A 21,444-nucleotide genomic window follows, 5' to 3' on the forward strand; every position below is an offset into this window, starting at 1 on the left:
AACGGAACCAAAGTTTCACAGGCACCGTTGTGGTACAACAAAGGACCTACAACCTTGTGCTTTCATTGGATAGTTATAGCGTCGCGTTCAACGGATTAATTTGCATAAAGATGGGCATCGGCCAGCTTTTTGACGGGCAGCATTTTTTCAAAAGCAGCGCCGCCTTCCCGGGATGCTTTGCGGGCGCGTTAAAGTCGCTTGACGATCTGCACAGTGACAGTGCGGATCCATTTTTGCGACATGACTGAAGCGTGGTGGAGTGACGTAATACATCCATGGTTGATGCTCCACACCCTTGACCGGCAGCTGATTGGACAAACGCATCAAGTAGGTCTGGCTACTCCTGAATGTCAAAACGACCATCATGGATGCTCGTTGAAAATACGATCTTGTATTTTACGAAAATAGTTAAACTTAAACTTACGTTAAAGTCGCTTGACTTCACCCATAGGAATAAAGTAAAGCGTGGCGTGACAGAAGGTGGCTCTGCACTGTCAGAGTCTAACCAAGCAGCAACCTCCCGGCCTCCAGTGAGTTGACTAATGTCCTCTCAATGGCCAGCAGAACTAGGCTGCTTAAACGGCCTTGGCCCATTGTGTTACGGGTGTAGGACTTGAGCCGCTTTAAACAGGAGAAGCTCCTTTCTACACCTGCAGATGTAGCTCCAATTGTTGCCACTAATGAGAACAGTTTGTAAAGCTGAGGCATTGCACTGTCCAACTCCATGTCTTTAAGGAACACCAAGTAATCACACAGCTTTCCCATGTTACAAAAATAAGCATCTTAACTTAAGATGCTTATACTGTATGCAGTTACAGCTAACAAAGAAAGAGTCTAGTGGTGTAAAAGTCATTTGCACTCCTCGCCACTAGGTGGCGACACTGACCAGTAAATGTCAGAGTGAACTCTAAGGGCAAAACAGAACTAGCGTGAATTCTCTTGAGTTTTGGAAAAGCTTCTGTGATGTCGGCAGCCATTACGCTAGTAGAAACTACAGTGTAACTAAATGTCTTTCTTCCGTTAATTACAGGTAAATAAGCAATTGGCTAGCAATTCTGCCAAGCAAATACCAAGAAATAGGTTGCAGCAGTTTGTCTTTCGACTGCACTTGCAAAATCCGCGATGGGACTGAGCTTGAATAGCTTCGGTGACTTTTTATAGTACAAAATCACTGTCAATCAAAAGGTGATGCAGTCTTTCGACAGACCCTCCAATCATCATGCAGAAGCCCGGAGTCCATGCCAGCCCACTCCTCCATTCACCCCTAGAGACGCTGAGCGTCCGTGGGTGGGACATACGGAATGAGAAGGAAATCGAGTCAGTTGACCTGTTATATGTAGCTGATTCTGAACGAACTCGTCTACGAGCATTTTTAGTCAATAAAATGTTAACACAATAGTACATATTTGACCATTCATTTTTTGACATTTTAGGGGAAGCTGAGCTTCCCTTGCAGTCTTAAAGAAATCGCCTCTGGTCCATTATTTTTATAGTCTATGAGTGGAGTGGTTGTCCTGGCATCAGTACACACAAAAACATGGTACAGGTTGAAAAATATAGAAGTTGCCCTTTAATACAATATGGCAGTACACTCTCCATAGAGCAGCCTGGATGTAAGGTAAACAATCTAAAAACTGATGGAGGATTTGGAAAATTAACAGAAATGAACATGCAATTTGTAGTAAAAAAAACAATGTGTTATGGGTCTTCCAATATGTTCTGTATAAGATTTATTATTTACTTGTTACTACCGTCCAGGTTCTGAACATTCAAATTTCTGATCTAATGGGCTGCTCCGTAGCTAGTAGTGGTGTATTCATTTTCCTGGTTACATTCAGGCATCAGACAGATATGTGTAAACACAACCACAGAATTCCTGAAGTAACCTCTGACCTTGACATTTTGAGAGTAAACATATTTAAGAGTTTTAAGTGAATAAATCCCTGTGGACCCGAGTTGGTATTTTGTTTATTTTTCAGTGTCTGTGCCAGTGCCAGAAATTCCTCAGTTCCTCCCTTCTTCACTCCTCTATCTCACCTTTCTCTCCTCCTCCCAATGAACTTCTCTCTCCTTAACTCCTTCTCTTTTCTTTCTTTCCTGTCATCTGAACCCATGACTTCTTTGTGTCATTTTTTACCTTCCTCCATCCTCCTCTCCCCTCCCCTTCATCTCGTACTTTCATACCAAGGCATCTATCTCCCCAGTAGCTTTCAGAAAGTCTGTCGTAAAGCTGCCTGGAATTCAATTTCAAACTTTCTCTCTCTTTACCTCCTACCTCTGTTGTTTCACCTTCTCCATTCCATCTCTTCTTTCCATCTCCACTCTTATTCTCCCTCCTTTAACCTCCTCCTCTTCCCCTTCCCTTCCACGTCCTTCCTCATTCCTTGTGGCTCTCTCCTTTCCTCATCGTATCCTTTCTTTAATCTTTTTCTCCCCTCCTCTCCCTACACTCCCTCTTTTCACCTCTTTCCCCTACATCTTTTTACACTTTCCCTATTTCTTCCTCCCTCTTTCACCTACCTTAATTTATCCTTCCCATACATTCCCCCCCTCTTTGTTCATCCTATGTTTCACCTCCTCTGTTCATCCCCTTCTTTTCCTCTCCTTCCTTGTCCTTAGTCCTTACTTCCTGTCCTCCTCTCTCTCGTTCTCTCTCTGTGGTGCCAGTAGCAGGGCACACAGACTCATAAGGCACCAGTTAGTTTTAAAATAGCAAAAGAGCCTAAAGCACACACACACACACACACACACACACACACACACACACACACACACACACACACACACACACACACACAATGTGTGAATTATATCTCATATAATTCACACACACATCCTGGCTGATTGTTAACAGGCTATTATGGAAGAGAGCTAAAATATCAGTGCAGAAATGTGAATTCCCATGATCCCCTAGTTCTTTAGCAGGAAACAAACAGCAGTTTGACATTGCCAAATTAAGTGTGGTTCAGCGTTGGTGTATAACTTGACATCTATATTTTGTCTTTTGTTCTGAAGTCTACCTTTTATTGATTATACTAATAGAGGTTACTGAACTGAACTAAGAAACATGATAATTAAATGATATGACATGAAGGGACATATTTGTTAGGAATATTTACTAGTACTGTAGAGAACAGTCATCTTAAAAGAATGTCTGTTCCTGGCAAAATAACACGGAGTACATAGTGATATATACACACACACACAAAGCTCTGATATATAAGGGTGTGGAGGCAGTTAGACTGGTTTGAAATAGTTTTAATTCCTCTTAAAATAACCTGACACCATCCTTGTAAACAAGTGAATGGATGATTGTAAGAACCCACAAGGAAAAACCTGTTCTGAAATTTGAACCATCAGCTGTTTGGTCACATGATCACTTGGTCTGAATAGATGTGTGACATACCTGTCCTCAGCCAGAGAGTGATGTCCAGGTTCAGAGATAAAGACCCCAAACATCCTGACATCACCTGGAGGGGAGTCCTGAAACACACAAAAACAAGTTTAGTCTTTTAGATAGAGACTTCCACTACTTTTGTTTTTCCTCTCCTGATGGAGTCATGTTGTACCATATCTCATATAATTCATAATTCACATCATTGGGAATCTCCCAGCTGGGGATCATTCAAAAATGTGGAAATCTATAAAAACTTTGACAGAAAACAGTAATTGTGAAATATAAAGTCTACTTGTGTTACTTTTGGGGGGGTTGAAGAACACAACAGGACGACACAAATGGGCCATTTCAGTGACACTCCCACCGCTGCACAACACTGTGGCGAATCGCCGGATCGCTTTTTCTGGTCTGAATGTGCCCTTAGAGCTGTAAACAGCTTTAGCTCTCCACCACAAACTAAACATGTTTGTGAAATCAAACACAGTTCTACATTTACATTAAAAAGAAACTCCATCACAGACTATACACAATACTGCATCAATCAAGTGTGATAAAAAATACAGCAAAGGAGTTTTATTTGTTGCATTTTAGGCCTTTATTTGATAGGAAAGCTTAGAAATGAAAGGGGAGGGAGAGGGGGATTGACATGCAGCAACCCCACATCAATAATATTACACTGCCACCATCCTTGTCCACAGTCTCGTCAATTCCCGTCTGGATTGCTGCATCTCTCTCCTCTTTGGCCTCCCTCACAAATCCCTCCATAAACTTCAACTGGTCCAGAACTCAGCTGCCCGCATCATAACTCGAACCCCCTCCATCCACCACATCACTCCTGTCCTCCAACAGCTCCACTGGCTCCCGGTCCAGTTTTGTATCCAATTCAAAGTCCTCCTGTTTACATTCAAGGCCATCCACAACCTCGCCCCCCCATATTTGTCTGATCTCCTCCAGGATCCCACGCCCTCCCGCTCCCTCAGATCCTCTTCCTCCATACACCTGTCTGTCCCCTCCGTCCGTCTCAACACCATGGGGAGCAGAGCTCTGCTCCCCGTCTCTGGTATTCATTACCACCCCAACTCAGAAACATTGATTCATTCCCCCATTTCAAATTGCAACTCAAAACACATCTGTTTAAAACTGCCTACTCCACTTGATGTCAATTGCTCTGCCTCTTTCTGTTGTTTTTATTGTTGTTTTATTCTTTTCTCTTTTTTTTGCTGCTTTTAAATGTCTTATGTATCCCTGTACAGTGTCCTTGAGTGCAGAGAAAGGTGCCTTTAAATAAAATGTATTATTATTATTAAAGGGCTGCAGGTCAGAATTTAACTTGCAGCCACTGCACTGAGGACTGAGCCTCTGTATACGGGGCGCACGCTATACCTAGTGAGCTAACCAGGCGCACCTGAGCTATGTTTCATATGCAGTTTAGAAAATGTTCCTTCCTTGTGTGTTCAGGGACATTTTAAATTCCTTGTCAGCTGCTAAACTTAAAAACATCCACGCTTGTAGAAGCAGGACTGTATGACCCTGCAGTGTAAGAGGACAGAGTGTCCCTTTGTCTGACTGAAGTGTAATGATGTTTATGTCTGCTCTGATCACTGAAGGAGATAAAAGACAAATTCATCCTTTACTGCATTCCTTTAAAAACTATCGTTGGGTGTCTGATGTATGTACAGTATGTGTGTGTGTGTGTGTGTGTGTGTGTGTTATCTTTGCTATCATCCATATCGGACAGCGCCCAGTGACCGTCTCCGGCTCTCTGGCACCTCACAGGAAACTTTGAGGACTCTGGGTATTTCCTGTGTGACTCAAGGCCAAATGTCCAATAATTGCAAAATGTCATCAAATAAATGCCAAGAGGGCCATGAATGTCTGTACGTTTTCTTGGCATTCCATTCAAGTTGATGATATATTTAATTTTGGACCAAAGTAGATTAAACTACAATAACCTCCTTGCAGTTGTACACCTTTGCCAACCAGTTGGCAGTTGTTGCAGTTTAAATCCATGTCTGTCCAGACATACATAAAATATGTAGTGAATGCTTTGAAGAAATTTTATAAAAAGTGTATTTTTTGGCGAAACGTGGATGCTTAACACACTTTTCAACCTGGCAGCACAGAGGATCTATGATTAGTGTCACCAATTCAGTATCTGACCAAATGTCTTCTATTCTGTTCCTGAGTTATTGCGTTGAATAATGGCCAAAATAGCATTTTTGCAGAACATTATTATGTCACAGTTAACTTGACCTTTGACCTTTTGGAAATTAAATCTCATCACTTGTGACCTTGACCTTCACAATCTAATCAGTTTATCCTTGACTCCAAGTGGACGTTTGCTCCAAATTTAAAGAAATATCCTCAAGGTGTTCCTGAGATATCGCATTTACAATAATGGGAAAGAGTAAAGTCACAGGGACCTTGACCTTCGACCTTCAAATTCTAATGAGTTTAAACATTGACTCCAAGTGGACGTTTGTGCCATGTTTGAAGAAATTCCCTACAGGGGATCCTGAGATATCGCGTTCACAAGCATAGGATTGACAGATGGACGGACAAACTGAAAATGTATTACCTTCGACCTGTCTACCTTTTGTCGCTGGCACGGAGGCGTAAAAAAAATTGATAAGATGAATGGTGTGATGTAATTTTTACACTGGCGTTGTAAGACGCAAAGAGGAAGTTATTATTCCAATATTTTATCTATTGTTGCTAACGACCACAAGGTATACAGTAGAACTATGGCTTTCACAGCTACACCACAGCTCCTTGCCTGACGGTGCAGTTGCAGTCCACTGGACAACCCTGCGTTTTATTGCTGGAGCCCTCTGTATTGATATCCCTGCTGCATCGCCGACTGGCCTCAGTCAACTGAACAAGGGGGTTGCATTTTGTTCACACAGGGGCTAAATTGGTCTGAAAGCAGCCTACAATAGAAGCGAAACCTCCCTGAGGAAAAGATCTTGTTGTTATTGTAATATATCTGCTGTAATGCTCTTTGCTCTTTATTTTTTATTTATATCATTATTTATTCTTTATTTTTAACTTAATACATACTGTGTGAATATACTTATATTGTTTGTACCTACACTTATATTGTTTAATATTCCATCTAAAGAATGTGTGACGTGCACCAACAACACCAAAACAAATTCCTTGTATGTGTTAAAACGTACTTGGCAATAAAACCCTTTCTGATTCTGATTCTGATTCTGATATTGGTCACACTTTCACTATGATTCCTTGTAAAGTCACTCCATTCTGTTGATGTTTCTAACTTTCTGTCCTAAATGTCTTTAGCCAAAGTGATATTGCTTCATACCGCTTTGCAAATGTATTAATTAGAAAGTATACTATATTATTTTGCATCTTGGTTTATTACATAATGTTTTTATCCAGTTATCACGGACGGCCAAAATTGAAATATTGTAAACAATACTGTATTTCATTAAATTCATCTGTTAATGTAAAGCTATTATTTCTAAAACTATGTCTAATGTTATACTTTGTAACTTATAATGCTTATAATTCCTAGCTAATTGTCTGCACAAACTACCAGCTACCACCTAATGCAATCACCCACCACTCACATCAACAAACTCAACTTATATTCTGATTATGTAATTTCTTGATTCTATAATAGTGTTATTGCTAACTTGCAACTTGCAACAAAATTACTGCAAAATAACTTAAAAAAGAAACAACTTGGTGAAACAAAATGGTTCAGAAAATCCACAGTAAATTCAGTAATTTTGGGCTGCATTCAATATTAACTAAAACGTGAGCTCACGGTAGGACTACCGTGTTACCTGGTTCAGTCTCTCTTCTGTAGGGGAAGAGCGGCAGCGGTAGTGTTGAGTCATTTGTGTCTTCTCAGATTTCTCCAGGAGATTCTCAGCAGAAGCCGTCTTCCTGGAGTCCCGAGCTGACCCGGCCCTCTGCAGAACCCCATTGAGCTGCTTGGACAGTCTTATGTTGAGTTGAGGCTCTGTGGACAGCGATTGGGGGTCCAGGCCCAGGTCTCCGCTGGAGGACTGACTCTGTCTGCTGAGCCCTGCGTCAGGGATGATATCCTGGAGGATCTGGGCCTGGGGCTCAGGAAGGGAATCAGAAAGAGCACTGGGAGTAGAAAACAGAGAGGAGTTATTCAATTGTAATAATAATGTAATAATTCAACTCCATATTAAAATGTAAATGTAAGGTATTACAATCATCCAGTGGTGAACGTGAATTTCAAAATGTAATGACAATGAGACATTTCACTTAATATAGTGCGTAGGTTCTCTCTTCTCCATGAGGAATTCTAAGTAATGACAGCAAAACTGTCGGTGCATCCACATGATACAAGACTTCCGTGACCGCGCGCAACTCCCACCCAAGCTTCTAACCAAAGAGGACACAGAGGATTAAAAAACATGAAGTAGGGCGCCTGGTTAGCTCACCTGGTAGAGCCGGCGCCCATATATAGAGGTTTACTCCTCAACACAGCGGCAGTGGGTTCGACTCCAACCTGCGGCCATTTGCTGCATATCATTCCCCCTCTTTCTCCCCTTTCAAGTCTAAGCTGTCCTATACAAATAAATGCCCAAAAATAATCTTTAAAAAAAACATAACGTACTCTTCAGAAGAGGTTCACTTGATTTTCTGCGCGCGAAAGTCAAGGGCCAACACCATTTTCTGAACATAGCCATACAGAGAGAGTTGTGTGGAGCTGATAGTCTTAATTTGTATCAACTCATTTGACGTTGGCTTGAATGTAACTGACGTTCATTAATATATACAAAGTTACACACTAAAGCTTTAAACCACAAATGATGAGTTATGTCACTGGATAAGTGAAAACTTAACTGCTGGTGACCAAAGTCATTAGGTTTCATCCTCTTGGGAAAATGAATGTCTGTACAGATTTTATGGCAATCCATGTTGTTGAGATATTTTGGTATAGACCAAAGTGGTGGACCTACAAACTGACAGACCAACATTGCCATCCTTAAAGCCACATTGCTAGCAAGGCCAATTAACTGTGTTCTATGCAGTTGGTTTGGTTACCTAAGAGGTGGTTGCGCAGGAGCCCTTGGAATAGTCACCCTTCCCGGGTAGAAAAGGTTGGACTGGAGGCTCCGCAGGTCGGCTTCAGGAGGCAGGGTGGAGCAGAGACGCCTCTCTCCGAAGGAGAAGCTTCGATCTGCACCAGAGTCTTGGAGTGAGAGCAGGCTGGAGGTGGAGGAGAGGCTTAGGGTGTCGGAGTGACAGGAGGAGACTAGAGAGAGGGAGGGGAGAGAGAGGGAAGAAGGGGAAGAACAAAGACAGGAAAAAGAAGGAAAGAAGCACGTGATTCATTTATTTGTTCCACTCTGTCTATCAATTAAATATTTGCTTTACCCACCATTCTTTATCTACCCATGAAACCACCACCCCTTACCACATCCTTTTTCTTCCCTTCGTCTCTCCACCCACCTGTATAGTCGTTGTTTTCAGACTGTAGATAGGCACTACGGGGCCTCAGTCCACTCCTCTGTCCTCCCTTGTCTCTTTTCACACTTCTCTTTCTCTCCACGTAATCAGCCAAAGCGTTGTGCTGAAGCTGCCGCAGGTTGGGCCTTGACGTGGCATTTTGCAAAGCCCCGCCCCTGACACGACTTGCTACAAGCTCAAACATCTTCCGCCGATCTGCCACGCTGGTCTCTGACAGACAGGGAGATCAGGGTCAATGCCCATGGTTAGCCACATACAGACGTTTGATGTTTCTGATGTGCCATAATAGATACCCAAACATCACAATACTGACATTCCTAATATATTTTGTGAGCAGCTTCCATGCAGATGTCCAGTGGTGCCCAGAACTGTTAACATTCTACAATGCGTTTGTGTGTTGGAAAAGCTACTATTTATATATCAAAAAAGGTCTTGGTTGGGCTGGATATTCTTTGCAATAGTTTCAATGCTGTTGCCAGAACTGAAGCCCAGATTCAGTAATAATATTGTATGATACTTACTAAAACAAACATGTTTTTCTAGAATACAATTTTAAGTAATAATAATTGTGTCTGTTGTCTAAGGGCCCTATTTTAATGATCTGAAATGCAAGTATCAAACACCAAACGCAAGTAGCTTTGTGGGCGGATCTTGGGCGCTGATGCTATTATACTGGCGGGATGGGTTGGTCTGAAGTAGCTAATTTACTCATAGGTGTGGTTTGGGCATAACATGCAATAAACCAATCAGAGCGTTATCTCACATTTCCTTTAAAAGCAGGTGCGCTTGTTCCATGGCGGATTGCTATTATAATGGCGGATTTGCTAGGCGCACGCTCTTAATACATCCATGGGCGCACGCTAGGAACGGTTCACAGCCGAGGAGACTGACGTTTGCTATTGATTTTTCTTTTTGACAAAATGTAAATAAAGAAATGTCACAAAACATACTTTGTTTTGGGCTCACTCTCACTGAATCACGAGGTTATGAATGCATGGTGATATTTTTGCAATGTAGTCTAACATTAGACCGAGATTACCTCACTATAGATGATGCAGCTCTTCGTGTGTGCACACTCTACATTACAGCCAAGCATGCGCCCTTAAAATAACATCTGAATAACGCACCACTGACTTTAGACTAGGTTTTTCCTGGTCTGTGGCGGAATGTTTCTGAAACTGCAAAATAGCACTAGGGTACGTTTGCGCCGGAACACGCCTCCTCTTTTTGTTGAACAGCCGCCAGGAATGCAAATTCATTCCCTAATTTACCGATGTGAGTCTGTGGAGGGAAAAGTCCGCTGTGCGTCGGGTGCAAAACAGGAATGATACACGTGTCGGTGTACAAAGTCAATTGTGCTGGGTGCAAGATAGGGCCATATATGTTTTATGTATGTTTTTGTCTTTTGATTGTTATGCATTTAACAAGTCAAGACTAATTAGATTCTTTTCTCTTGTTTGTGCATTAAAGACATGCTGTATGACCCAAGTGTATGACCCAAGTCATTTTGATCCCTTGTCATTGTGATATTTGTAATATTGACTTAATTATTTGGAGATCTTGTGGCAGGTATTGGGAGAGGTTTGTCACCACTATGAGGGGTGTAAAGCCACAGCTGTTTTTATATCTGCATTTTCTAAATTTACCTCCTCCACGCCTGAAGAGGGCATCTGTCTCTGCATCTGAAATCCCGACCTCATTCATGTTCTCTGGCTCAGAATATGATTGCTTCTTCTGGTCCACTGTCAGCCGCTTGCGGCCACAGATCCGCATCAGAGCAGGAGGTCCAACCGGTGGGAGACTGGGGAGGGCTGGGGGGCTCGGGCCTCGAGTCTCTGGGCTGATCACATGCTGCTCCTTTGGGGTGTGAAGGGAAGTGAGCGGTGGTTGTGACTGTGGTGTAATGACAATGCCCTGTGGTTTGGGCATGGTTTTTGGGCCTTTTTTCTCCAGGGAGTGGTGCTTGGCAGGGACAAGTGGAGGCTGATTGCTGCTGGAGGAGGAGATGAGAAGAGTAGCTGCAGGAGGTGGAGGGCTGATCGAGGAGCTGAGGTCTCTCCGTCTGAAGGAGGTGGATTGCAGGACTTTAGACTGGGCGTCTTTTAAAGAGTCCCTATAAGATCTGATTAGAGACAATTGTCAGGGTGTTTGAGAGAGACTCAAGACACTGACCTGTTGGAATACTCTGACCTATTGAAAGACTCTGACCTGCAGTTTTTACCTGTTGGAGTACTCTGACATGCTGAAGGACTCTGACCTAATGGAGCACACTGATCCATTGAAAGACTCTGACCTTTTGGAGGACTCTGACCTGTTGAAAGACTCTGACCTGTTGGAATACTCTGACCTGTTGGAGGACTCTGACCTGTTGAAAGACTCTGACCTGTTGGAATACTCTGACCTGTTGGAGGACTCTGACCTGTTGAAAGACTCTGACCTGTTGGAGGACTCTGACCTGTTGGAGGACTCTGACCTGCTGGAAGACTCTGACCTGTTGGAGGACTCTGACCTGCTGGAAGACCCTGACCTGTTGGAGGACTCTGACCTGTTGAAAGACTCTGACCTGTTGGAGGACTCTGACCATTGGAGGAGTCTGACCTGCTGGAAGACTCTGACCTGTTGGAGGACTCTGACCTGCTGGAAGACCCTGACCTGTTGGAGGACTCTAACCTGTTGGAGGACTGGCCTGTTAAGAGACTCTGACCATTGGAGGACTCTGACCTGTTGCAGTACTCTGACATGGTGAAGGACTCTGACCTGGGATTCTGCCCTAGAGGACCCTGACCTGTTGGAACACTCTTACCTGTTGAAGGACGTGTCCTGCATGTAGCCCAGCATCTCTTGGATGTCCTGTGTCCGGGGGAAGTCTTTGCTGCTGTCACCCTCCCTGGATTCGTCCAGCTGGAAGCTGCTGCGGCTCCTCTGGAGGGCTGAACTGGGATCTACTGGGGTCCTAAACACCATACAGAAATGTAAATACCTTTTGAAATAAGAGTACTAAGAAAATATAGCCAATTTCAAAGGACTTTAAATCAAATGTTGCAATACATGGACCAAACATGTTTTTACTAATGGGTAACAAGTTGAATCAAAATAAAAGTGAATGCAAATAATTTTTGACCTTAAAGGCGGAGATTTTATAAAATACAGTTGCTGGGCTGTCACGTGACCTAATGGCGAACTAGTTGGTTGGGTGAAGGACAAGCTCCGTATAGTGCACTGCTGTATTTATCCTTTTCAAGATTCTGACCAGAGATATTTGTGCTCAGCCGGGACAAGAAATATTCTGGATGCTGAAAATGTCAAAATCTAAAAAGTTAGCAGCTGGTGGAGATATTAAGCAGGGGAGCTGATTCGGGAGTTGCTGGAGACTGAGGGGGAGATTGAGATTGAGCTTGCACACAGAACAGCTGTCCAGCAGCCCCAGGCAGGAGACCCAGGACCATAGCGGCGAGATTCCTAAGATCATCCGAACCGGGACCTGGTGTTGCGGGCAGCGAGAGGCAAGGGCAAGTTATCCTGGCAGTATAACAACATAATGCTATTTCAAGTGTTAAGAAATTTGAATGCCCCCGAAAAGTGATGGCATTCATAGAACATATGGAGTGATCTGTCCGTGAGGGGACTTATATACTTAAATATATATATGATGTGCAGCCTCTGCTGATGGCTGAGTTACCTTTTTTTCTTTTTCTTGGCTCTCATGGGATGGACTTTTTTTCGGTTGCAGTGCACGGAGGATGGAGCATGTGAAGTGAGAACGGATTATGGACCGAAAAGACAAACTTTTAAGGGAGTTGAACAGTGCATTGTTCAGGTTCAGGTGCACATGTGAGTTTGCACATGTGAGTCTGTGAGTTTTTGGAATTTAGTTGTATTTAGTCATCACCACTTGTATTTGTTATGTCCTCAGAAGATGGCTTTGATATTTTAATATAAACTGTAGTTGTATGTCATCTAACTTAAGCTCTGTATGTTTTTCCATCTGCAATGTTAATGGAATGGGGAATCCAATCAAGAGGAGGAAGGTTATGTCTGGTCTTAAAAAAACAAAACATGATGTGATATTTTTACAAAAAAATGCAAATCAAAATCAGCTAAAACGGGGATTAAACAAAGAATGTCACAGGATGGCCTGGGAAACCTGACTTAATTAAAATACCAATGATAATAGATAAGACAACATTATTTTGAATCAGGAGACAAAGCAGGGAAATTACTCGCTAAATACATAAAACAGAGGAAATCAGCTTCCACTATTTCTGCAGTTAGATCTCCAATTCTGGAGATGTTTTTACAGCAACTGTAGATATTAACAAGATTTTTAAAGAATTTTACACTGATCTCTGTAGCTCATTATCTACCTCTACTGATGAAGAAATGTGTTCCTTCGTAGAGCCACTAGGGCTTCCCAAATTGACAGAAGAGCAAAGAGAACTTACTTGATGTGGATTTGACTATAGAATAAATTAAAGAGGTAATGGGGGCCCTGCCTGTGGGTGAAGCCCCAGGGACTGATGGCTTCACAGCAGAGTTTTGCAACTGAAATGGCTCCACTTCTGTTAGAGGTATATAAAGAGGCACTGGAGGAGGGCAAACTTCCATCAACATTTAGGCAGGCTTTGATAACTTTGGTTCCTCAAAAAGGTAAGGACCCAGGAGACTGTAAGAATTACCGCCCAATTTCCCTAATGCAGTTAGACGTTAAGATTATTTCAAAATGTTTGGCAAATAGATTAAGGTTTTTTACATCTTTAATTCATCCTGATCAGGTGGGGTTTATTAACAGGCGTAGCTCGTCAGATAATATCAGACGTCTCATTATTATTGCATGGTTTGTAGCTGATAGACAATCCCCAATAGCTGCTATTTCCCTGGATGCTGAAAAGGCGTTTGATATGGTTGAATGTGGCTATATGTTCAACATTTTGGAAATGTATGGGTTTGGCAGCATATTTATAAAGTGGATTAAGGTGCTGTATAAGCACCCAGAGACTGCGGTGCAAACTAACGGGTTAATTTCTGAATATTTTGCTCTTGGAAGGGGAACAACACAGGGCTCACCTCTTTCTCTTTTGTTGTTTTGTTTAGCCATAGAGCCTTTGGCAGCAGCCATAAGGGGAAGACTAACTTTGTTCATGTTGCAAGTTGTATGTTTTGTATATTGTAAAAAAAAAAGAAGTCGATCACAAAAAGAAAAATACAGTTGCTATTATTGCAACATTTATTGGGATAATTTGTTATATATTTATATATATAGTTTTATTAATTTCCCGCGATCATTCTACCTGTATTTCGTGTGTTCGCTACTGCCTCCTCTGTAGCTAAGAGTTCTGTGGGCTTTGATCCTGCTGGCGCTTCTCTCAAGCATGTTTCTGAGGTCATCTGCTCCACATGGGGTGCTGTAGCCTTTGTCAGACATCTGATTAAAAATAAGAAGACATAAAGCAGAAGAAGTATCATAGCCAACAAGAATCAAGATTTTCAAATTTAGGAGGAAATCTTTTCTGGGAAGTCAAAAATATTCATACAAATTAAGTTTTGTGTTATTTTTCCCATACAAATGACTGCTAGGTTATTGTGTGTTTTGAAAACTCTAAGTTAACCCACCAAAAGAAAACATGGTGACTAAACAAAGTTTGGTTTGAGTTACCCTTAGATGCGTGGCCTTGTCTTGTACGTTGGTGGTGCTGTGACTCCGCTGCTTTCCGGTGCATTCCCGGCGCTCAAAGCGACTGACCTTCTCTAGGACAGAGAGGCTGCGGACAGGTCCCTGGCTGTCATTACCAAGACTACTGTTGCCATGGCTACTTGAGGAGACAACACTGTTGGGGCTGGCACATTGCTGGACTTCGGCAAGGGCAATCTCCAGACGGGTCAGTGGGTGTTCCCTGTCTTTGTCCTGCTGTTTGTTTTCCCAGTGCTGGTACTGCAGAACTGCTGAATCACTGAGGTGACGGGGGGGATGCTGGGAGGCGGAGGGGGGTAGATCCTGAGGCTGAGGGTGAACAGGTAAGTGGGTAAGAGGCAGTTCTCCCTGAGTGAGCCTGGAGGATGCCACCGGCTCTGAATGAATGCTGGCCTGGTCCATTGATCTGGAGGGAGGAAAGAAAGGAGGACAAGAAGTTTGTAAAGGAGGGGAAATCATCACTGACATCAGCTACTTCTCCTGATACATACAGTACATCCAACCATTGTATGAACTAACCAACCATTCACTGTCAGGAAGCAACTTTTATAGGTGAAATGTATCTGGCAAAATAGCATATGCGTTTGTGTTGTTCAGTCCCTCCAGGATTTCGCGAAGTCGCGATCACAACAATTTATGCGAATTCAATCAATCACCGTGAATTTGGTGCGACTTGCAATTTTGACCAATCACCGCAACTTTTCTGCAAATTTGACCAATAACCGGAGTTTCCCGCGACTTCAACGAATCCCAGCAGTCCCACGTGCCAGACTTTGTATCAGTATGTGACTCTGAGAGCCACTGATCAAGCGGGAGTGAGAACGAGTTGACGTAACACACGCACGTTGCCAAATTCATTTCCTTGTTTCTGATATGAAGACGAGACGTGTGTGACTCGAACATCTCACATTTACCAACAAAATGTACAGCGAAAGACAAAACATTTCGGACTGTCTTGCCAACCTGTATACATTTTAACATCAATGTACGCTGTAACGTTTTTTCACTCTAAAGTCGCTGAAAGCTGCTGCTGTTTCAATCCTGCCGGCTCGCTGCAGCGGGCGGGGCTGCTGCTCGGTTCCCCCCGCTACTGACGTGCGCACACACACAAACACACACGGTGGATGCAGGAAAAACCGGAGATGAGACGTACAGGATGACCTAAATTGAGGACAGCTACGCTCGTTATTGTAAGTGCAATGATAGGTTAAAGTTCAATAAGTACTTTATCAAACCGTATGAATGTGTGTCCCAGGCCAGGATAGGAAATTAACTAACAATGTAAAGATTAACAAGCCACTGACAGATATGTTCAAATTTGATTCATTCAATAAACTATTATTTTTTGTCTTAAATCCACCAGCCATTTTCATATTATACCAACATATGCAGCATCCTGAGCCTTTTTGATAAGGTTACTAGGAAAACTCAGCACACAGTAATTTTATTCTCCCCAAAACAAGTTTCCTTTTTATTTTTAAAGAACTATACAAAAAAAAAAAATCGCAACTTTTTTTTTGCAACTTTCACTGTCTCTCGCAACTTCATTGCAACAAAAATACAAAAGACATCGCAACTTTTATCGCAATTTTTTACAAAAGCTCCTGCAAAATCAGTCATTGTGGGCCACAACAATCTAAAAAAAAGGACGTGAAATCCTGGAGGGACTGGTTGCTGGGCCCAGTAGCACATTGTTAATGTTGAACTAGTTTGGATCTACGGAAGTACATTTTCAGGATAAAGTCTTTGCCAGGCTTTGCCCCTCACCTCCCACTCTATGTGTAGAAGAAGAAACAAACTCCGAGCTAGAAAGCTACACGTTAAAGATTGCAAGTTCTGAGGAAAACTTGGATAATGCAGGCCTGCTTGGTTCTTTCGGTCAATGATTGTAAAGATTCACAAAGAATATGTTTACGACATTTGCTTTCTAACTGGGACTGTTTGGGATCTATTGGCAGGGATTGCTGTGGACGAAGTACACCCAGCAATACACCAGTAAGAGCAAATTACGTTTAACAATATATCCAGCTAATTTAAATAGCCCACGTTACTGTTTTGTGTGAAAAACTATTTTATATTGTATGTGGCATTTTCTTTTGTCAAATGTTCCACCAAAACAAGTGCCTTCCAGATACTATTTTGCAGAGCCACCATCATTGCGCCAGGAGCTTAGCACCGCCCAAGACAATTGTGATTGGTTTAAAGAAATGCAAACAACCCAGAGCATTTTTTTCTTCTATCCCAGAATGTATCCGTGGTGTAGCTAGACCTTACACCACAGTGCTGTGGAAATCTAATGTCAAACCAACTTTCTCTCCAGTTGTTTCAAATCTCAGCATTTTCTGGCAAAGGCACTGGGTTTGGCATTGCGTTGCCTGGAGCCCTCCAGCAGCAGATAAGGCTCTTTGGAACTCTATAAGGGTGTGTCTCTTGTTTTCTGCAAAATAACAGATTTGTACAGAGTCTGTGTTGTCTTGAACACTGCTGGTAGTATGACATAAACGTAAAACACCACCTTTGGACCACGTTAAAGCACTCTGACCAGCTGGAGGATTCTGACTTGCTAAATGAGTTTAATCAGCAGATGACTGACCTATGAAGGACTTCCAGGTCAGCAGTTGCTTTAATATGCCATGAAGTCAAGTCCAGTTTATTTGTGTAGCCCAGTATCACAAACAATGTCTCAAAGGTCATTACAGGCTCACAATGGCACAAGGTCTGTGAGAAGAGGAAAGCCACATGGGAGACAGTAACTCTACATCTGGGAGCCTCACAATAAGCTTACTAAACTGGGTCACAAATTACCTTTAAACCTCTTGATGGAAAAACAAACTCATTAACTAAATCATTCATTGATTCATTCACCGCCAATTGTTTTTTTATGTTTTTGGGGAGCTGCTGATTGCATCTCAAACGAGGTTCACAAAGACAGACACAGAATCAGAAATCTTAAAATGCTGTGAAGTCATAATCAGAAATTATTTCCACATGTAAATTCTAAGCACAAGCTATGGTGCTGAAAAATGAAGCACACAGAAATGCTAAAAACAGCAGTTGCTTGAATAGCCAGTTCAGGCTGGCTCCAAAAGGGAGTACATAGCTTAGTTATAATAACTGTAGTGGGGGGGGGTTACTGGCAGGTGGATGCCGTCACAGGAGGCGCCAAGATGACAGCGACTACGTTCACATTTTATACAGTCTATGGTCAATTCACACAGTCATCCCTCCATACTGTACCTGTTTCTGTCTCCCTTGGACTGGACAGGTATGCAGGGGTCCCCCCACTCTTGTGAGGATGGGGGTCTGAGTCCAGCAGTCGATTGGACGTGGGGAATATGGAAATCCTGGTTCTGTTCCTGGAACACTTCGCTGTGGGGTCTCTGGTTTGCATGAAGATGGGACCCTTGGAAGCTCTGAACGTGAGGTCCCTGGTTTAGGGGCCTTTGGTCCCTTGTCTGCTCAGACTTAACCTCTTCTTGTTGAGGCCTGATAAAAGTAGAAGACTAAGTTACCATTAATGACCAAGACTCATATACGCAATAGCAGATGTGTCACAACGAACTTAGCATCTGGAAAGCCCTGCTCGCCAAATAGCCTGGCATTAAGTTGTGACTCTTGGGAACATTCTCCAACTAACTACATCTACAAACGTTTTACAGCCACTGGTAGGGAGAGATAACAATCAAAACACAGCTGTTGGTTAAAATAGCAGTACAAAAATACCTGTCTGCCTCGTGTGCTTGAGTCCTAAGCTGTGTAGAGGCAGATGTTGTAGAAGAGGAATAGGGGTATAGTGAAGAAGTAGTGTTGTTTTGGTATCCGTTTTCTGTAGCTGACATCCTTACATCCCTCCGCCTCTCTGTTGCTCCTTCCTTTCTCCCTCTGACACCCTGCAGCAGCTGCTGCTGTCCGCTGCTCTCCTTGGCCAGGGCTGGGTAGACTCCCGAGGAACCTGGCCTGTGGCTGGCGCTGGGCATCTGAGCGCAGTGGGGCTCAAGCTGGGGGACAGGGTACATGCCGGTGGGCAGAATGAGCCAGCCAGACTGGGAGATAAGGCCTGCAGGTTCAGAGGAGGGTCCAGTAAGGGAAGGGGTCTGGGGAAAGCCTCCACCCTGCCGGGGCTTTGTGGTGGGGCTGCTCTCTGGACTCTTCTCTATCACTGTGTGGAGCAGACCCTCAGCGCCGTACGAGCCTTTAGCTGGACCCACATTAATGATGTCAGTGCTTTTACAGTAAGAGTAATGCAGAGTATAATGATAGCAGAGCTCGGTCTAATTGTCTACTTACTACACAACTGCAAATGCACATGCAATGCTATATTTTATCACCATTATAATATATATTGGGCCTTCTAGGAACCTCTCTCTAAATCTTTAATTGGTAGCGCAGAATTAAATGTTAATTAAATAAATGGCTTAAAATGGCTTTAAAATGAGTGAAATCATAAAGACAGAATTCAAATATTACCTGCACCTGAGGCCACTGGGCCACTGGAGTGATGCCAGGAACCTTTCTGCAGAGACCTGAGTAAAATACATAAGATTAAATAACATTTGAGTAGTTTAAGTAACATTTCATTTTACACAAGCACGTCATATTTCACAACAACAATTAAAATTAAAGCTGCAAGCAACGTTGGACGTGCCCTCGCGCCTCTGCGCACGTCAGGGTTACTGGCGGACGCTGCTCCTTGCGACCGTGCATTTGCGTGGCACTCAGACACTGCACATCATCACCAATGAGTATGGAACTCCCTGCTGAGTTCAATGATACCTCACACAAGACTCTACGTCATACAGTTCATTAGCTGTGAATGGGGGCGTGGCCAAAGCATAGGGGTCAGGGCAAACCTTTACCAATAAAAAAGGAAGTCTTTGCTAAGTTCATTGATACCTCACATAAGACTCTACCTTAAACGGGTCACCACTTATGAAAAATGGGCGTGGCTTAAGCATAGGGGGCGGGCCTAAACATCACCAATGAACAGTGTTGGGAAGGATACTTTCAAAACGTATTCCGTTACTGAGTACAGAATACATGCCCAAAAATGTAATTTGTAATGTATTCCGTTACGTTACAGAATCTGAGTAACGTATTCTGAATACTTGGATTACTTCCACATTGAATTACATTTTATAAGTGTATGAATGCGGCCATCACATACAGCTTACTACACAGGCCGATTCAGGTGTGTTCTTCTGTTCCAACTGGCTGAATGTGTACCTGAACAAGCAGATAGATTTTTGTATTTGTAGTCCCGAACTGCATACTACAAAACTCTAAACGCAGTATAAGCTACCACGAGCTAATTTTAGCTAACGTTAGCTAACATGTCAAATAGTGGGCTAGTCAGTCTTTCAACGGCTCTGGGGATAGTAAATCAGCATGTAGGAGACTGTAAAGTCGCACGTCAACTACAAAATAGCAAGGTGACCAGTAAAACTACAGCAGACGACTACCTGTGGCTAAAAATAACTTACTTTAAGATGCTTCTTCAGGTTGGAGGTGGAGTAATTTGGACACTGAAAGGAAGTTGGTTGCTGGCAAGCAGAAGTTGCACTGCAGTGCACAGTTATATTTCGTTCTCCCTTCTCTTTCTTTAATGTGAAATGCTGTTTGAATTTCCAAGATAGAAACGCATTCCTGCCCTGGCTCTGTTGTGCCGGTTCCGGCTCCATCTCTACCTCTATCAGTGATCACGCAAATAGCTAATTTTTTCGTTTTCATATTGGGGCTTCTGGGAAATGCATGGAGTTGCCTTAATTTATTTAGAGAGTGAATAAACCCGTGAAACAGAGAAGTATCGTCATGTAATCCATTGATTTCAACAATGTAACTGTATTCTAAATACCAACTATTTAAATTGTAACTGTAACGGAATACAGTTACTCATAATTTGTATTCTGAATACGTAACGCCGGTACATATATTCCGTTACTCCCACACTGCCAATGAAGAAGGAAGTCTCTGCTGAGTTCAATGACACCTCAGACAAGACTCTACCTTAAACGGTTAAAAGGGTATAAAAGGGGGCGTGGCCTGAGTAAGTGGGCGTTAAAGTATAGGGGGCGGCTTAGTATTACATGTAGACCACACATTATAAGTTTCATGTAAATTGGATGATGTTTGTCATATAAGGCTGATTTCCTGTTGCCAGCGGGAGGCGCTATGACCAAAAGTCAATATTGGCCTGTATACTCAGGCCTGGACTCTTGTTGATTGTGGAAAATTTCAAGCAGATATGACAATGTACACTGTAGTTACAGCCACTTTCTCGTTCATCGCTAAACACTCAAAATGGCCGCCACGCCACGCCATTTTTGTGCGCCTAGTCCCGAAACCCTTAAAATACGTTAATTTTCACCAGGCTTGATGCGACTGCCAACTTTGGTGAGTTTTTGAGTATGTTAAGCCCCTCAAAAAGGCGATTCATTTGCCGGGAAAAAGAATAATAATAATTCCTTCTGTTCCAATAGGGCCTTCACCGCTGTCGGCGCTCGGGCCCTAACAAACTCCATTGTTTTCTCCTCATCACCATTATCATTGTCGCATCATGGTTGACTTTTGAGAATCAATATTCACTCTGATTTGACAGACCCTACTCACCGTAGTGACCGGGCGTGCTCCAGACTGGACCAGGAATTTGGTCTTTCATGGTTCCTGATGGCTGCGTAGCTGTCGCTGCGTCTCGGTGGAGCCGGTGCCCCCTTAAGGCTCTCGTAGGAGCTGCGGCTGGCTGCCGGGCCCCATATTGGACCCACACTGTGTCTGTTTGTTGCCGGTACACCATCACCGCTACTGCTGCTACCACTGCTGCTGCCATGGTAACAGACCCCACCTACTGAATCTGGAACCAATAGTACAAAGAAAAGCAAACAAT

General features: G+C 43.0%; 1 protein-coding gene across 5 annotated transcripts in view; it reads right to left on the reverse strand.

Annotated features, from left to right (window-relative positions):
- shroom3 (shroom family member 3) overlaps positions 1 to 21,444 on the reverse strand; it is a 122,887-nt gene that overhangs the window by 13,971 nt on the left and 87,472 nt on the right. For 4 of the 5 annotated variants that reach the window (XM_078271613.1, XM_078271617.1, XM_078271615.1 and 1 more), the window contains 12 exons: positions 21,171 to 21,411; positions 19,032 to 19,087; positions 18,288 to 18,762; positions 17,802 to 18,050; positions 14,529 to 14,970; positions 14,164 to 14,297; positions 11,679 to 11,828; positions 10,522 to 10,997; positions 8,858 to 9,085; positions 8,450 to 8,660; positions 7,210 to 7,519; positions 3,407 to 3,483 (listed from right to left, as the gene is read on the reverse strand). In XM_078271613.1, coding sequence (XP_078127739.1) covers positions 3,407 to 3,483; positions 7,210 to 7,519; positions 8,450 to 8,660; positions 8,858 to 9,085; positions 10,522 to 10,997; positions 11,679 to 11,828; positions 14,164 to 14,297; positions 14,529 to 14,970; positions 17,802 to 18,050; positions 18,288 to 18,762; positions 19,032 to 19,087; positions 21,171 to 21,411 — 3,049 coding nt within the window. The remainder of the gene's footprint in view (positions 1 to 3,406; positions 3,484 to 7,209; positions 7,520 to 8,449; positions 8,661 to 8,857; positions 9,086 to 10,521; positions 10,998 to 11,678; positions 11,829 to 14,163; positions 14,298 to 14,528; positions 14,971 to 17,801; positions 18,051 to 18,287; positions 18,763 to 19,031; positions 19,088 to 21,170; positions 21,412 to 21,444) is intronic. The other variant, XM_078271614.1, reaches the window with a different exon arrangement.

This window comes from Sander vitreus, chromosome 16 (genome assembly GCF_031162955.1).
Source record: "Sander vitreus isolate 19-12246 chromosome 16, sanVit1, whole genome shotgun sequence".
Classification (NCBI taxonomy): domain Eukaryota; kingdom Metazoa; phylum Chordata; class Actinopteri; order Perciformes; family Percidae; genus Sander; species Sander vitreus.